Source organism: Pelecanus crispus, chromosome 10 (genome assembly GCF_030463565.1).
Source record: "Pelecanus crispus isolate bPelCri1 chromosome 10, bPelCri1.pri, whole genome shotgun sequence".
Lineage (NCBI taxonomy): Eukaryota > Metazoa > Chordata > Aves > Pelecaniformes > Pelecanidae > Pelecanus > Pelecanus crispus.
In genome coordinates this window covers 18,531,347-18,549,839 of record NC_134652.1, presented here as the reverse complement: position 1 = coordinate 18,549,839, position 18,493 = coordinate 18,531,347, and the positions used below count along the sequence as shown (strand labels likewise).

Genomic DNA, 18,493 nt, shown 5'->3' with positions numbered 1-18,493 from the left:
TCACATGCAGTTAGAGGCATTCCAAGAGCATATTTCTTGCTTGACTTTTGCTGTAAGTAAATCCAGTTTGTGCACTGAGAACACTGCACTAACAAGCCAGGTGATGGTAAGTGGTCTGCTAGCTTGCAAAGCCTAGAAAAGCTCTTAGTTAAATATTAAGGTAACTAAAAATGTTTTTTATATACTTAGTGCTGTATTCCTGCTGTTTTCCATTTTGAAAGTGTTAATTCACAGAACACTTAAGATCAGTCAGTACACATAGTAATCTTGAAACAATTATTCTAGGTTCTGCTCCCCCGCCATTTTCCAGGTGCAGGAGTCTTTTTGATGTCATATCCAAGAGAGCCATCACTAAGAGTATTATGGTTGCATAGCAACCTCAATGTGATAAATAACTGGTTTAAAGCAGTCCTTTGCTGTGTATTTCTTTTCCAACAGGAGCCAAACAGTTCCCTACCCACTGCAACTAATAAAACTCTTCAAGAAAAACATATGCAATGTTTTATGACTAAATAAGATGTTTCTTTATTGAAGTACCTTGTTATTTCTGGGCACTATCACACCAGATTACTGCACCAAGTTATCTTAAAGTACCCCGTATTCCAGCATTATAATTGCTCTGCAAACAGAACACCAAGCCCCATCTTGTCTCAGTTGAAAGCACAACAGAAATATTCTACGTATGAAGGTAGAAATGAACTAATATAATACTAGTAATCCAGCTGTAATTTCCAAAAGCGTCTTTTACCTAGTCAGCTACAGTGGAAGAGGTCTTCTCTACAGAAAAAAACCTAAACATGGACATACACAACATACAAGTTAGATATTCCCAGTTTTGTTTATTTTCATGGAATGCTAATTTAGTTACAATATGGCAGTTCATAACTACTGAAATGTGACATTAATTCATCTCCAATGCTGCAGAACAGTCTTGATTTATATATATTGTTTTAAAACAATCTTATTTTACATAGTTGAGGTCTCTGGTGGTTTTTAAGCTCTGATGCTTAAGCACACAGCAAGCTACAAACCTTAGGTTTTATATTTATACATATATTCTATGTATTCAGACAACTGCTGTAAGTTATCTATAATTTAATATTTATAAAAAGTGCATATACTGGTACATATGCACATCTAGAAACACACTTTTACTACTGCCTCCCTTTTATAAAAAGCTGCATAACATACAGCCATAGTATTCTCACTCACTGCTATTAAAGTCCTTTGCTATCTTTGTTACACAATTTCAACTATTCAATTCCCTCAAACTGAATGTAGGTATTTCTATGTGTATTTTCTCCTAAAGAAAAAAAGTCCTCCCTATTCCTTTAAGAAGCTTTAAATCATGCATCAGTTTAGTAAACAGTCACTTGAGCATGGATTTTAGAATCCTAGACAGTGTAAAATCTACTTCTGGAAAATGTCTGTCTGTATATTTAATTTCTTCTTTTAGTTACAAAAAATATATAGGATTGAAACATACTGAATACATGCATCTCTCAAAGTGGCTATATTCTAGCCTTATAGATAAATTAAAAAAGTACACCCCTGCTAACAGGATGCAAACATGACCTCAAATAGGCCTTTACCTGTATTTAATATAGCTCATTACATTAAAAAGTTCAAGTCAGCTGTTCTCTCAAGATGGTGTCAAAAGACTGAAGAGCATAATACATTTATACTTAATATACAAAGGTGGGTGCACATACCTAGTGCTATTTAATTATTCAATACTTTCAAGGCTTCTAGGCTTTGCCTCTGGTGATACAAGTCCTGAAATGATCTGAAAGTAAGTTTAAGTTGAAAATTGTTTTTTAATACACCATAGAAGCCAGTTGTGTTTAAAAGAAAAATGTACACTGAACAACCTGAAGTACTCACTGAAACAACTGTACAAAACTATTATAGATACAGAAAGAAATAAGGGTGGACGTTAACTTCAAACAGAAGTAACACTTGTTAACATATGTAAAAACTTGCTTTGTTTTATTCTTTTACCAAGTAAGAATTTGCAGCCGTTCAGAACAAGTAAAATTCAAACCACCTCACAATGTTTACAATTAAAGTTCTTTTATACAGTGCAAATGTTTAAGACAGAACAACTCCCCAGTGAAACAGGTGACACTACTCAGTGCCAGTCTTTTGAAGATTCTTCTTTCAATAAGTCTATTTACACATTAAGCTAAAGGTTCACTATATATGCTTTGAAGTTTGCTGAATATCAGCAGAAAGATACGTGAACTAGCAGCAGTTGTATTATGAATATATGATGGTTACTTTAATGAATGCATAAAGTTTTCAAGACTGTATTCAGTGTCATACTGTTCTTGATCCCATAGTTCTCCAAGGTTTTCGAGTACTGATTTCATTGATGCTTTCCCAGAAGAGGTAGAGGTATCTGCTTTTTCAGTTTTTCCATCCTTCACAAAAGGCGGGGGGGGGGAAAGAATTAAGATACACAATGACTTTTTCAGGAATATACTAAATTCTTCAAGTCTGATCATTCTTTTGGGGAAATATAATTTCCTCCTGCTTTTCAGAGAGCTGTCTACTATTCATCATTCCAATTTCAAGTGTTAGTCTGATTAAATTTTACGTTTCAAAGCAAAGCTTTTTCCCTGAGCTTACTCTATTTTTGGTGGGTATTTGTAAAAATGGTTCTTTACCTTGTCAAGGGTGAACAGATCAAGAAGCTGTTCTGTTCCCATGCTCTGTAGGCTTGTGTTTTCTTGGCTGATCACTGTATTTGCAATATTCATTTTGAACTTCTGAAGACCCATGATCTTCTCCTCCAGAGTTCCCCTGGTTATCAGGCGATACACATTAACAACACGTTTCTGAAAGGAAAAAAAGCACACTTAGCTAAAAAAATATCATCTTGGGTATTCAAGAAAGCATAACCTTTTAGTATTCATCATGGACAGTCTGGAAGCAGTTTGGCTTGGAGTCACCCTAATTGGACTCAGTAAGTCTGACCCATGTCAGATGAAAAGAATGAGACTATGCCAGCATATAGTAGAGGCACCTGCAATTGCATCCATACTCAGAAGTTAAGGATTCACTGCTTTTTACAGCTGTAGAGGGAGACTAACAGCAGTAACACTTTCCGTTTCCAGGCATCAGCGAAGGACAACCCTGTGGGGCTTCCCTTCAGTTCCTTGTCTCAGTTGCATCTCTTCCTCCACTGAAGGGCGATTCTTCCCTGGCCTCCCCTCAGCAGCTCAGGAAGTACAGAAGAGAAGAGAAGGCGTACCAACTTGGGGGTAGGATAAGAAAGCACACACTTCAACATTTGACATATTTGCAAGACAGCAGTGTGAGCTTGGTGGAGACCCCCAGATGTCACTTTTACTATATGAATTTGGGTAAGGTTGTAGCAAAGAAACAGGAGTTCAGCAAGGGAAAAAACTTATGAGAAATTAAGAGTTTTATCACCTGCCCAATGCGATGTGCCCGATCCATGGCTTGCAGGTCTCTCATTGGGTTCCAGTCATGTTCCACAAATACTACTGTATCAGCCCCTGTTAAGTTAAGTCCCAGTCCACCAACATGAGTGGTGAGCAAAAGAACATCTATAGATGGGTCATTATTAAACCTGCATACAAAAAGAGTTAAGCATGGTAAATTTCATTTAAATAACGAGTTTATGAACCTCAACTGCTCTGAGGCAGACAAAGAACAATACTGTGCCATGTAAATAGTACAGTTCATTACAGTTGGCCTCATACTGGTTATGAAGGGATGTGCTTACCGTGAAACGATGGAATGCCTCTGACCAGCAGGTATGCTGCCATCTAGTCGTAAATAAGTAACTGAAGGTAACTGAGGTCTGAGAAGGTCATGCTCCACTATATCCAGCATGCTTTTAAGTTGACAGAAGATAAGTACTCTGTGCTGGGCCACAACAGCTTCTGTACCGCTTTCTGAAGATCCACCATTCCCCAAACCACAGTCTAGCAGCAGCTTAAAGTAAAAGGGCATTAAAGTGTATCATCATGTAAATACTGACATGGATGGACTATCAGAAGTAGAAATAAGAGAAACAATAAACTACAGAAGGAAGTCAGTGAATGACAGTCACTTAAATGACATAATGCAAAGTTTGGCTTCACTGTCAAACTATGAAAAATTTAAGAGTCAACAGAATAGTCATTTTCTTCATTTTGCTTTACTTACAATAGAATTTAATTATGTAATGCAATCTAACTTTATCAAGCTAATGGTCTCCTGTATAATAAATAGGGGAAAAGTTTTTCCTGTAACAAGAGGGACAGGAGTAAGAAACAGAATAAAAATAAGGTTTTTGACAAGGCAGCAAAAATTACATGATCATCATCACCTTGAAGCAAAAGCTTGTGCTTCCCCCTCCCCCTTGAATTAACAGGAATAATAGGGCATATGCCTAAAAAACCCTTGGACTCTATTTCATTTGCTGCTTAACTACTGTTTTAAGATCAGTTTTCATATTGATGAAGTCTTAAAACAAAACCTTCTACATTGTAACATCAGTAAAGACACATTTAGGAAATTTAAGGCACAACGTGCAAGTCTACTTACTTGTTTTAAAGCAGACAGCTTAGGTGCATGTTGGATATCTCGAAGGGATGAATTATGAGCTGCGAGCTGCTCCGTAATTCTTTTATATTCTGGATGTTGGGTTGTTAACACTAATGCCGGATGGTTGCATAGCTTCCGTAAGTATTGCAATGCCTTTAATTATTTTGGAAATGAAGTTCAAAGAAATGGTTAGCAATAATGTAGTTACAAAAAAAAGGATAGACAGAATTGATTTTAAGTATAAGGACCACTCAGCCACATTCCACAATTTGGACTTTAGGGTATATTTTCATTACAAGAAGGTTGCACATTTATATTGAGAAAATCTGTATTTCAGACCGTATCCAATAACTGTTAGGAGCATAATGATCTTTGTTCCTGTTGCAGGAACAGTGCAAAGACTACCGTTTCCCACACCTTCAAGTCAGTGTGGGATAGAGTAGATGGATTTGGGAGCTGTGCAGAGCCTTTGGGAATTATTGTTTCCAAGTAGCCAAGACTTAATCTGCAATGCTGTCAGACCATGAACCTTCATAAATTGAGCTCTAACCTTAAGGAAACTTTTTTGTTCATGTTTTAGAATCTTAATTTTGTAGTGTAACAACTGATGAGATGAAAATTAGTTCCCTCTTGTTTTGAGGTTTTGCAGTTTTGGTAATCAGTTTTTAATTGAAAGTAATATCCAAGATCTACAAAATAGCTGAACACCAGCTGTGAGCAGAACACATTAAGAATTTAAGAAAGTTTTATGAGACTTAAGACACAAAAACATAGTTTAAGCATAATTGCCTGGAATGTGATGTATAGCTATCTGATCCAAAATCTAAATATTTTACTTAGATCCTATGACCAGAAATGTCTAAGTGAACTATTTTCATTTTCATTTTTTATTAAATGCAGAAATACAGTTACCAGAAATAAACAAACTAGGTAGTAAAAATTACTGAAGAAATCTGTACCTGAAATACATGACCTGTAGCTTTGAGCTTTGGTTTTTCAGTTTCTTCATTCAGTGAAATTGAAGAAACTGTTTCATCAATATCACATTTGGCACGAGACTTGGCAAAATCTTCATAAAGCTGAACCTGTAGACCAGGCCCCAGACAAGAGGATGAGTATGTTTTCCCCGACAGAAGACAAACAGTCATTTTTAGAATTTAGTTCTGAGTTAAAGTTCTGAATTATCATAAATCAAGAAAGCTATTTTATATGTTGCACAAGATCAACATTAACAGTGGAATCTCTTGCAATTTATTTTCTTTCCGTTTGGAAAGTACTCTTTAAAAAAAATCTGCAGATGTCTAGATGTTGTTCATGTAGAATGGTGCCGGAAATTAAGCTAAAGAAGTACTATATTGCAACTGGACTGAAATTAGTTTTTAACACGTTACTAGAAAAACTTTTTAGTCCTGTGGTCCCAGAGGATGTCAGAGCTGACACCAGATTGATCCAGGAATGCAAAAGTGGCTCCTTTGTGGTCTTATTTGTGCTGAAAAAGAAACTAAGCTTCCAGCCACTTTTTAAGCATACCTGTAGAGGACTAAGAATACAGTAATAATCTTGAATAATTTTGGGTGGAAGATCTTGCAGTACATCCTCTTTCATTCTCCTTAGCAGGAATGGCAGAACTTGGCGGTGCAGTGCTTCCATTGCAAGAACCCCTAGTGAAGGCAATGGAAGCAGTATTTTAGTGGAAAAAGAAAAAAAAAAAAAATTCAAACATTCACCACCCCACCCCACCCCCCCCCAATGTCTTATGTTGGAACTGACTGCACTTTCTCTTTTCATTAGCAGTTCTTATTTAAGGGAAGAAAACAAGAAAACCAAGATTTAAGGTTTGATCCTTACCAGCCTCTTGTTCTCGACTGGAGCTTCGGGCATCTCTACTTGCCAGTATTGGTTTGCCATAACGAGCTGCAAATTGGCGTTCAGTACCCAAAAATCCTGGCATAAGGAAGTCGAACAATGACCACAACTCTAAGACGTTGTTCTGAACACAAAAGAAACATTTGTTAAATTATTTTCAAAAGTAATGAATTGTTACAAGTTACCAGAAACATTTCCATGCATATTTAACACTGCCTATAAAACACAACAAACATAATGCTTCAACATACTTTTGCGCTCCTGGAACTTGGTGGCTCTTTCATCAACCTAACTTACAGGAAGACCTGTACATGCACTTCAACATATAAATGGACTTTTTACTGTGTCTGATGTCTTAAGCCACACCCCGAGTTCTTCTGGACAACAAAACCCAGGAGACACCAGTGGTCTCAGTTCTGGAAGAGACACATACTCCACAGATAAGTCATTTTGGACAAAGCCCAAAATCTGGAGTTCTCGGAGTCAAGTTTCTTGCATTTCACTAGAGGCATAAGGAAATGCTCTCTCCCCTTCCCTGCCTGCTACTTAAAGAACAAGTGGTAGAGAAAGCCTTGTCGCAAACTTTTGAGCCCCATTAGTATCACGGATCTTGCACCCATTCCCCTATACATGAGTATACTGGGAAAGGAAAAAGATGTTGTTTCAAGCATTTAGCAATTAAAGGCTTTGGTTTTTTTTTTTTAAAAAAAAAACAATGTATACTCTGAACAAGACAACTCTGCTAAAAAGCACAATAAAATGGACTGCAAAGTAGATCTCTTCTGCTTGTTTTCTACTACTCACCCAACTCGTTAGGAAAAAAGAAAAGGAGTTACCTGGATTGGTGTCCCAGAAAGAATTATCCTGTAATTGGCAGTCAGCTGTTTTACTGCTTTTGACAGCTTTGTTTTTCCATTTTTTATTACATGGCCTTCATCAAGAATGCAGTAATTAAACTTAATATTTCTAGAAAAGAACAGAGACTTAAGTGGCATTTAAAATTCTAAGCTATTAAAAACCCCAGAAAACAAACCAGTTCTTACCTGAAGAAGTCAATGTCATTTCTCACAACATCATATGAAGCCACTATGAGATTGTGTCTTTTCACCTGGTGTTGTAATCTTAAGGAAAAAAAGAGATCATAACTGCAGTGTTCCTTACATATGTTATTATTTCAGCCTTTAAAGGTACCATCACAAGTTTTACCATGCCCACAAACTATGCTTCAGTAGTAAACTGAATTGCAAAATTCTCTGTGTGGTATTTTACCCAAGTCATAAATGCAAAGTGCATTACCTTGCTCTCTCAGTAGGAGGTCCTGTATAGTGCAAAGGATTAAGATATTCTTTTGAGCAAAATTTGCCCACTTCATCCACCCAGTGTCCTGTGAGTGTAGGAGGGCACACCACCAAGGAGGGAAGAGGAACACTGTCCACCAGTTTTGTTCTTGCGTATTCCTGAGCCCTTTAAGAATATCAAAAGAAGTTAAAAAAAATTGTTTTTCACAGAATAGTTGAGGTTGGAAGTGACCTCTGGAGGTCACCATAGTCCCAGGACTATGTCCAGAGTCATTACCATAGCTAAAACCTATCATTAAAGTCTTTAAGACAGAATGTTATTTGTTTAAGCTTACCTGAGGCAATGATCACCCGCAAGAATGCAAATGGATTGTAAAGTTTTTCCTAAGCCCATGTCATCACAAAGAATTCCGTGAAGTTTGTATTTATTGAGAAATGCCAGCCAGTTCACTCCATCCTGAAATCAGAAAAGAGTGCCTCAGAAGTAAAAACTGGCTTTTGGCTAGTTAAGTTTCAGTTCAGATGTCTGTATGTTCTATCGCCTGTCACTGCCAAACTATGGCTTGCTTCCCCACCATAAATGCATCCACTACAGCCCGCTCACTCAAAGGGGAAGGGAATAAAGGGGGAAACGTAAGCGGCCAAACAGTACAAGAAGGCCTGGCTTTGTGGTGGTGAGCTGCCACAGTCAGCCTAAGCAAGGCACAGCCCATTGGCCATTCCCTGAGAAAAATGACAGAATCCAGAGAGGGAAAAAAGATACCATTAAAAGAAAAACAGTGTAAGTGGCATGCATTACTTAATTTGTTCTTTCTTACCCAAGAGTCCAAGATACACGCTGCACAGCTAAAAACAAAAAACCCTCAAAACCCAGCACCGAACAACCCTTCCATAAAATTGTATCAGACTGGAACTTATTACCTGCTGGTATTTTCTGAGCTCTGCTTTGATTGGTACTGGAATTTTATAGTTTTCCAGTTTTTTTCCATCCAATAATTGTTCCAGAAAGTGACGTTCTTTAGCTTTCATTCGGATTAATTCTTCAGACATGTTTGGTGGATCTGGTATACCAGCCTAGGATAATATTTTTAAAGTAGTAATGTAAGGGCTACAGTACTTAATTCTCACACAGACAATAAGAAATAAAACCTCATACTAGCTTAGACAAACAGATGGCAAAGATCTGCAGTCTTCTCAGTTGTGTAAATCCAAACTCAGTGCTATACTTGTTTGATTCCTTGCAGATAAACTCATCCAGGTTGTAGGGTGCAAAAGACAAATTTTGGCCCAAAGGACACACCCAAAAATAGAGATTAGAAACTCCAAGCTTATTCAGACCTCTATCACTTTCACTTATCCAGCAGCTGAATTTAGATCTTGCATTTTAGGCGGCATATAAAATAGCAGCAATAAACACAAAATACTAGATAAACTCTTTGTTTTGTTACAGAACTGTAAGTCATGTTTCAGGGACATGAAACTGAAAGAGTGGAATTTTTTTTGTTTGTTTTAGTAATACCACTATAACTACTGAAAACTGTGAGAATTTGTCTTATGAAATATCCGCAAGACTACACCTAAAAAGTCCCATTTAAAAAAGCAAAACCATATCCATAAACCACCACTCTTAAGTTTTTACACACAAAGCATGTGTGAAGCTTTGTCTACAAAAATAATAAAGTTATTTCAATCTCAAAAAAGGGTTCTGGATTCCTTAATAAAGCGTTTCCCCATAAAACATCTATGTCCCTATCAATATACCCCCTTACTCTTTCCACTGAGATGACTCCAACCCCTCCAAAATTATTCAGTTTAAATTCCTTGTTTGGCCTAACATTTAAAAGTGCTGTCATTCAAAAGTCTGTCCCACAACAATATTGGTATTTGCTCTCATTAATAATCTGCTTCACTCTAAGTTCGCATATTTCTAAGCTTGTATATTTAATATAGTTCAATATCTGATACTGAACTTCCCTAACTGGAAAGGCAAGGCCTTGAGGGAATTCTTGAGTAACTACAGAAAAGAAACATGAACTGATCATGCATATGTATGCAATTAGTAAAACAAGTATTCTACATTTTTAAGAGATGTTCACTAAATTCTATTAAAATAGCTTTACAAAAAAAAAATAATCTAAAGCTACGTGTATTCCATAGGATTGTATTCAGATGCATATGAAAGGCACAGGTGCAAACAACATTGGAATGAACAGCAGCACGCCAAAAATTAATTTCTACCGTGCTCACTTTCAACTTTGTCAACATTCCAGTGTAAGCATACAAAAAGAAAGTGCTCCATTTAAGGCAGATAAGCTAATTATCAGATTCCAAGGGTCTATTATGATAAATTAAAAGTTGGGATAATAAAAGATACTAAACCCATTAAACTGACTTTTTTTTTTTTCTCATTAGAAACATACAAACAAATTCTGAACTGTCTTCTATTACCATCTGGTGGTGAAAATAAGTTGCTTAAAAGCCTTGTAGTCCTTGAAGTGCAATATTAGAAAGTGTCTGAGGTATGCCAGTTGTAGGAGTAGTGAAAAACTGAAGCAAATCCATACTGATTAAACACTACAGGATCATAATACACATAATATTATGCCCAAAGCTGTAGGTGGGGCTTTTTGATTTTAAGAGCTAGGAGTAAGTAACTGTACTTATCTCCACACTATCTCTATTACTGCCATTTCATTTTTTCCTTTTAAATCAGTATTGCTTTTTTATGCGTTTCTCTTAACCATATACACACCACCACACATACCTAGGGTGAGTGCACATATAACTCCCACAACTTTTGAGCCAAAACTAGCAAAAGCAGCATTACACACAAAATTAATGAATATACACTTTAACTTCATGTACACAGTTGAATCAATTTTACTCATTTTACATTATAAAGGACACATCTTCAATTATCTGATACGGACTCAACATCTAAAAACACAGTTACTTATTCAGCATTTAACAGCCCAGAAACTTGGACTTTGTGGCTGGTGAAAGAGTGGATACAGGGTAGTTCACACACTTGCCATACTTACAACTTGAGCTTACCTCAAGAGGCATTAGTCTGATTAGTGTTGCAAAGCACTGAGTAGCCATAAAACGTACACTGTCTGTCTGATCACTCATTCTACCCAGAACTGGAACCACTAGAAGAACAATGTATGGCACAATACCAACATCCAGCTGCTCCATTACGCCTGGATCAGTTATTAAGGAAATAGTTTTTACCAGTTCAGGGTTGTCTGACATCAATATATACCTGGCAGATTTCACACTCGGTAGGTTCAAGTCATCAATACATTCCATTCAGAAGAACAAGATTCCTACTAACAAAGCAATGGCGGGGGAAAGAGAAAAGTCTGATCTACCAAGTTACATTTAGCCCAGTGAATTCCATGGTTTGAGAAACTGAATTACCTCCACCAAAACTTCATTTGATAGATAAAATAAAGGCAATGGAAATGAAGTTTTCTTCTGTTTCTTGTCTACAGGAAGAAAATAGCTTAACATTTTATTTCATTCCTCCTCCCATTTTTTTCAGGCAACAGTTTTTGTTCCCCCAAATTATGCAACTGCAAAGAGATTTTTGAATACTCAAGCAAGGATACATGCAAGTGCTTCAATTGCACCTTCTTGTTTGGTGTTGTCATCTATTGCTCCCAACCACGGTAGAACTTTCTCTAGAAAGATATTCATTGTTTCCATGGTAGCTATTTTGCTCATAACACCTACACAACGAGCAGCCATGTGTCTCACTGCAGTGCTGGGATGTTGAAGGCACATATAAAGATGAGGCAAATGCTGTATTAACTGAAGAGAAGAGGAGGGGGGGGGGGGGGAAGAGGTTAATATGAATTATAAACAAAAAGAGGTTAATATGAATTATAAACAAATTACTGAATTATTTTGAAGTAAAGTCTAAGTCACTGCTGCCTCCCAAAGAATGCTTGAAATGGCTCCTTAACAAGATCTACTTGTTTAGAACCAAAAACATTGTTTCAGAAGACAAAGAGAATTGAACTTTGAACAAGTATTACTCCCCAATACAGTTAAAATTCGGAGGGTAACAAAACGTTTAGGGTTTTATCAAAATGCACATTAAAGAAGCCCTTGATAATTAAGGAAGTGTTTCACACTGGAAAAATACAGTACTAAGTACTCAAGAACCTTTTATTAAAGAAAAAAAAAAAGAATTATTACTTAAATACAGGTACATAGATTAAAGAATTCCTTCCAGCTAGCAAATTTGTCCTAGACTCATCCCATTTATGTTTAGGCAGATGAATTATCCATGTTGGGAGTCTCTAACTCTGTGTGACAAGAAAAACACCCAGAGGGAAATTCACATCTTCCCAAGGGGGTACATGTCTACATACATGTCCTTCCCCCCCCAGTCAGCACAAACACATTTTTACATCAGATATCTTAAACACATCGTCAGGTTTTTCCTAGTGTGGAAATCCCTAAGGATTAGCTTTGATGAACCAATTCCACCTTCTTTGACTTTCTGTGATTTTTTTTTTTAAAACCTGTATACAATATTAGCACCCCCAAAATCAATCTACACATTAACTATACACCATATATATGGATACATATGTAAAATACATGTATATATATAAAAAACCTTTCCGTGTCATATGCTAAATTAATGCAAAATCACTTCAGTATTTTATTAAATTAGACAAGAAACAATTCCATATGTTCCATATGAATTTTCTGCATCTGCTCAGAATTCTACAGCCATTCCTTATGCTCATCCTTTCCCATCATATCCTTTCCAGACAGGGTTCTGTCCTACTTACTCCTTGCATGGGAGCCTTTTCATATATTTTTATCATCCTGTTGCCCTTCTCTATGCCTCTTTCAGTGCTACTGTATTTATTCCGAAATATAGTACTGCAGATAGGCTAGTACTAAAAATTGTATTCAGATGCAGGCATAATGGTGTCTTTCTTGTTCTGTTTCTTTCTTAACTTTCTACTGATTTTTTTTTAACCAGTATTTTACATTGAGCTGATAGTTCCACAGACCTATCCTAACTCCAGGATCTCTCTCCTGAGTAGAAATAGCCAGTTCATAGCCTACTACTGCATATAAGATGTTAAGTCTTCTACACTGAGTGGCAGGTAAAAAGAAAATTTAAAAAAAAAAAAATCCAGTCAACTTGGGGGTAACTGAAGTCCCCCATAATTTCTGAATCTCCCTGCACAAGGAGCCTGTCTGTTCTTCAGGTTTAGGAAATCTGGAATTTGAAATCAGCATCTCAACTCTGCTTTCTTCTATGTAACACAACAGCATAAATATTATCCTAACTTGAACTTTGGACACAATCTTGTTTGGGCATCTCATCCAGAAAAGGGTAGGCCAAGTCTAAATTGTAGGCAGGTGTTTGCTTTTGTGGTTTATTCTACCAACTGCATAAACAAATACAGAATTTAACATCCTATAGGACACAGGGAAAAAATAGCTTTGAAGCGTTTAACAGCTTAACTGCTGAAGATAGAAGGCTATGTATTCAGTTTATAAAGACTAGAATGCAGGACTTGGAGAACAGACAAGCTAGCAAGTGCAATACAAACATCATTTGAGCAAAATTAGAAAAACATCTAAAAAGAAGCCTTACAAAACAAAGATTTAAAACAGTGGCAATGAACAGACTTAATTGCTTCATGCAAAAGCTGCTTTGGAACATGATTACCAGAGGATGTAGCTCTGTATCCATTGAAGCTGCTGTTGTTTCAAAAACCTGTAAAGAATTTACTAGCTCCTGGGCAGGAGCATCTCCTTTTTCCAGTAAGGACTTTCGGTCTGTTAAAAACAGAAAAGACATTCAGTTTAAGACTGACATACTGCACCCAGCCTACCAGCACCCCCAGCTTAAATTGGAAGTGTAATTACCAAAATTATGTATGTGAATGTTGTTCCTTAACGAACCAACCATAGCATCCCAGAGATGAGGCAATCCCGTTGCCATTTCAGCACCAAAATGTTTAGCTATAGTAGATAAGGCAAATTCAGCTCCTCTTCTCTGTACAACATAAGGTTTCTGAGCCTAGAATTAAACAATTTAACAAAGTAGTAAGGACAGATACATTTAAGAATAACAGTTATTTTCAAGGAGGCTCCCATTGTTATATAGGCATTCAATTCTGATTGTGTTCATAGCTACCTAAAACACATTTGGTGGTCAATTTTTTTCTTTGCAACTTATTTTTTTTACAGGTAAAAAAGCAAAATCTTTTATATCAGATTATTTATATCTTATGAATTTGGGGATATGGCTTTTGCTGACACAGGCCCATTTCAGCAAGAGGTTTTCCAACTGGTTCTAGTTCTAGAACCTCAGATATTGCCAATATAGGGGTCACCAAGAACAGTAGCATGCTAGCAAGACTTCCCAAAAGCAATACTTGATTTTTTATTAAGCCCTTTCTCTTGCTCCCATCCACTTAGGAAAGCAGAATTGATAAAAATCAGTTTAACAATTGAGAACGAAATCCACACCACTGTTTAAGAATCACAGTCCTGACTAGGATCTTATTAAAACACACTTAAGTTTTATATGAATAAAACAGTAACGAAAAAATTCAAGTGTGGAAGTCACACATACATCCTAAAGCCAATCATATTTCAAATACTGTTTTTAATGCTTCAGAGCTTCCCTTGTGCATCAAGACGACCAACGCTAACATGGGTAACGGGACACAATCACAGCACAGTTTGTGGAAATCCATTTGCATGGATTTATATTGAGATATTAATTTCCTGTACTAAACATAAAATATTTCAGGAGTATTAATTTTCTTAATGACATGCTGAGGATTTAAACCACCACCATCATCAACTAACATATGCTGCTTGCATTACAAAATTTTACGTCAACCGAGTTCTCTCACGAAAAGATCCTGGACATCCCTATTATAATGCTATTAACTCCAGTGAATTCAAACTAATGGAAAGGAGGGGTGGATATGCAAGTTGCAAACGCAAGTTTTTGAAATTTACCTCATCAAGTTCTGTAGGAATGCTTCCACTACTGCCAGTGGGGAGATCTGCAATTGGGGCTTTTGGAGCTTTTGGAGTAGGACCTCGCCGACTTGTGATGGCAAAAGCAGCTTTCTGATGTCTGTACAGTGTAATTATTCCCCTGTGCTTAGTAACTGTATGATGCATTCCATCTTTATCAGAGTTGGGCCCTAAAGGAAAAGAGAGAATAGCTGACAACAATTTAAGCTGCGGTTGAAAATGTAGGTGGAAGTGATAGCTACCTACAAGTCATCTGCAGATCTCAATGTGCTTTAGAAAAAAAAAAAAAGTGTCATTATCCTCAAGGATGGAAAAAATTTAGTACAGAGTAGAGTTACTCTGTTAGGAGCATATTACAGACTTGGCAAGAAAATCTAAGTGTGCGAACTGCCACATAAATTCTTATTCAGCAAGAAATACAGGTAACAAAGTTTCAGTCAAATATAAAAATTTCCACAATTTTTTTTTTAATATAAAACACCACATTATGTTCTAAAGTTTAAACAACTTATGTTCTGTGTCCTTCACAAACAGTTCAAGACTTCTATCATGATACAAATAGCAGATGCCATCAGTATCTTTGGATTTGTTGATGTTTCTATTTAGGCTAATCAGCTTTATTTTCCGTCAGATATGAACGTTATTCTATTCTGAGATGAAGGAGGACACATTCATTAAGAAAAAGTAAAATGTATAATGGTGAAACCTTAAAGCAGGTTAGAATCTTTGAGAGCATTAAGGTCTCAATTTGCGGTGTTCATTCAATCCATGTATTTTTAGCAAGGGACAGTCATTTAAAGAAAATTCATGACCATAGCATGCACAGGATTATTTGTTCATTTCAAACACTGTCCTCATCTTTTGTTATCTTACTATTAGCCTATGGAACATAAACCCAAGTCAGACTTTTTGCCATTAGGCTACTCGAATTTCCATACTGATTCAATTTCAATAAAAAGGTTCATAACACACGTCAAGGAAATGCGATCATAACTGGTAACTGAACAACAGTAAATAAGTCAAAATTGGAACAAAGGTCTTTTATACATGAAGTTTCTGAAAGCTATACACATCATTAGTTGCACGCAGAGTGTAGTTTAAGATACTTAAATGAAATAATTACTCATAAATGAAGACTCAGTTGCTGGCATTTTAAAAACACTGAAAACAAGACTCAATCAAATACTCATTAACAGTTCAGACACAAGCAGACATATTTTAAGAATCCTGGCAGTCTTAGATATCATACCTTTTGAGTTTTCATGGCTACTCTGAGGCTGTGCAGGACATGCTGCTAGTGGGGTAAGATGTGGATCCACACAGAGGGAGTTGCAGAGATTTTTTATGATCTTTGAGTTGGGACAAGGAGACCTTGTTGTACACTGCTGAAGTAACTTTGCTATACATGAAGCCACATAGTTTTGTACAAGTGTATTCTCCTCTTTTTTGATAGCTTCCATTAAGGGTTTTATAACAGGATTTAGTTTTTCCGGAAGTTGCTGCAAGTTCACAACTGCACATGCAGCAAATGTATGGACTCGCAGATGCAACACTTGCCATTCTTGATTTGTTTCTGTAACAGTTATTTGGACTTGTTGTCGTTTACTGTCCAACTGTTGTAGTATTTTAGAATTCAAAGTAAAGGATGATGTCACTTCATTGAAAACAGAAGTAACCTAATGAAAAGGAAGAAAGAGTTACAAATGTTTCATTTACTGTAAAATGAGATATCCTGTGAAAACTGCAGTTTTCACGGCAGAACACAGGTCACTTCACCAGCTATCATCATCTCCATTTTTCTAGCAAATAGCAGGAAATTCTCCAAAATGCAGTTTCTGTAATCTTGAGCTGCAGCTCAAGGGGAAAAATCAGGCATATTATGAACATTTAGAGTCTACATTCCCAAAGCTAAAAGAGGAGTTTATATACTCCTCCAAATTTAGATTATCCTACATCTGCCAGATATACCCAGATATTCTGGCAATATGTAAGCACATGACAGATAAGCAAAGGGGAATATGCCACAAATACAAGAGGCCAGAAAGGATGTGCAAGGTCCTGTGCATGAGGAAGTTGTTTCTAAGCTGATTTTCTTCTGAGGAAATAGACTGGGATAAAAATCCAAGGAAAAAGTCAGCACAACACAGTAGTTGCAGGACTTGCCGTATCCTCCCCCACTCACTACTGGCTGGCTACTATTGCTTAAATCTTTCACAGGAAACAGAATAAAAGCAACATGGAATCATGGAAATGCTAAACTTATTCTACCAATAGGACAGTGAGGCTCCTATGTACAGGAAGGATGACAGCTGTTGAGAGGATTAGTCTAGGGGTGGGGGGGTTATTGGTTTTTGCCTTTTACTTTTAAATGTTCAGGTCAAGTCTTTCAACTATCAGACCGGTACTGCTTCATTCTATAGATACCTCAAGTTCTACTCCCCATGACCTTGATGACTGGAATGATCAAAGGATGCAAAAAATTATGAATAGCAAGGAGGAGCACAGGGTTTTTACATCGAATGCATGAAGACCCATACTACAATGCAGTGTAGTTTGGTGTCTGTATTTCAAGAAAACTTGAAGAGGTGAAAAGGGTACAGAAGACAGCCACAGAAAATAGCAAATAGTTACAGAATGAGTCTTCCAATCCAGAATGGATATCTTTTGAAAAAACATGCGTTAGTCAAGCAGCCCTATTACAAGACTCAACAGTAAACAGTTAAGGTATATGAAAACTGTACTTCACAGACTATGAGCTCACATGATTCTGTCTGGCTTTACCTTGGGAATTTAGTCATTTTAGACGGTAGCCATAATCAGACTGGTTGCCAAAATTCCCTCAGCCCACATACATAATTATCTATAACTTTAAAGATATGTTGGTATTTCCAAGTTAAGCTACTGCATATTACTACATAAATACTACCATCTGAGAATTTCAAGATCCATCACGCTACAGTCATCATGGCTATAATCATACAAACTTAAACCTTCTCTTATTCTTACCCTTATCCTCAGCATCCCAGGTGCATACACAAGCACATCCAGGATCCTAACCCCCTCCTCCCCTGCCCCAAGCAGCACCACATCCATCACCACTCCTTTTTCCCCCCTAAATCTACACACCCCTCTCAACCCCAGTCCCCTTTTGTTTTGCAGACTCTCAAATCCACAAGCTCTTCATCTACATCCTACCTCATCTGTCCATACTCATCCTTCTGCTTAAGAAGCCAGTTTGGGGTTGGAAGAAAAACCTTTTCATTTGTTACCCCAACGTTATCAGCTCTATTTTTGCTTACAGAGCTTTTCATGTCAAGAGCTACCTTTCATTATCACATCTAACTCTTGTCTTTTTTAACCTGAAAACGTCAAACAACTGAACAGCCAGAAAAAAAAAACCCACTTTAAAACGCATGCTTGGCAGGTCAGGGGGGAGAAGTTCTAGAATTTACAGTTTATTTGCTAGTCTTTTGACAGCAGTTTTGAAGGAGTTCCAGCCTGCTTCATTTTCTTCTGTGTAGATTTCAGTAGTGAATCTACACCTGGAATCAGAACACTGTCAATTTTTTCTCCTCTTAAGTATTCACCTTGCATTCTACTCCATTTTTGGCATATTCTGTAAACACCGCAGGGAAGTGGTAAGTACCTACTACCTATTTCATGTCAAAGGATGTGTAAAGTCACATTATTTCTGAATGTTACTGTTTGTGTAATAATTATGCTGAAGATGTGTT

At 36.9% G+C, this 18,493-nt stretch overlaps 1 protein-coding gene across 3 annotated transcripts in view; it reads right to left on the bottom strand.

Moving 5' to 3' along the window:
• Window positions 1-590: 590 nt before the first annotated feature.
• BTAF1 (B-TFIID TATA-box binding protein associated factor 1) overlaps window positions 591-18,493 on the bottom strand; it is a 53,850-nt gene continuing 35,947 nt past the window's right edge. For all 3 annotated transcript variants that reach the window (XM_075717989.1, XM_075717991.1, XM_075717990.1), the window contains 19 exons: window positions 16,009-16,435; window positions 14,739-14,929; window positions 13,632-13,785; window positions 13,432-13,541; window positions 11,339-11,540; window positions 10,779-10,927; window positions 8,646-8,798; window positions 8,060-8,181; window positions 7,723-7,890; window positions 7,470-7,547; window positions 7,263-7,392; window positions 6,409-6,550; window positions 6,091-6,221; window positions 5,520-5,645; window positions 4,561-4,713; window positions 3,755-3,966; window positions 3,439-3,598; window positions 2,670-2,840; window positions 591-2,423 (listed from right to left, as the gene is read on the bottom strand). In XM_075717989.1, the coding sequence (XP_075574104.1) occupies window positions 2,277-2,423; window positions 2,670-2,840; window positions 3,439-3,598; window positions 3,755-3,966; window positions 4,561-4,713; window positions 5,520-5,645; window positions 6,091-6,221; window positions 6,409-6,550; window positions 7,263-7,392; window positions 7,470-7,547; window positions 7,723-7,890; window positions 8,060-8,181; window positions 8,646-8,798; window positions 10,779-10,927; window positions 11,339-11,540; window positions 13,432-13,541; window positions 13,632-13,785; window positions 14,739-14,929; window positions 16,009-16,435 (3,126 nt within the window). In that variant the 3' untranslated portion in view covers window positions 591-2,276. The remainder of the gene's footprint in view (window positions 2,424-2,669; window positions 2,841-3,438; window positions 3,599-3,754; window positions 3,967-4,560; window positions 4,714-5,519; window positions 5,646-6,090; window positions 6,222-6,408; window positions 6,551-7,262; window positions 7,393-7,469; window positions 7,548-7,722; window positions 7,891-8,059; window positions 8,182-8,645; window positions 8,799-10,778; window positions 10,928-11,338; window positions 11,541-13,431; window positions 13,542-13,631; window positions 13,786-14,738; window positions 14,930-16,008; window positions 16,436-18,493) is intronic.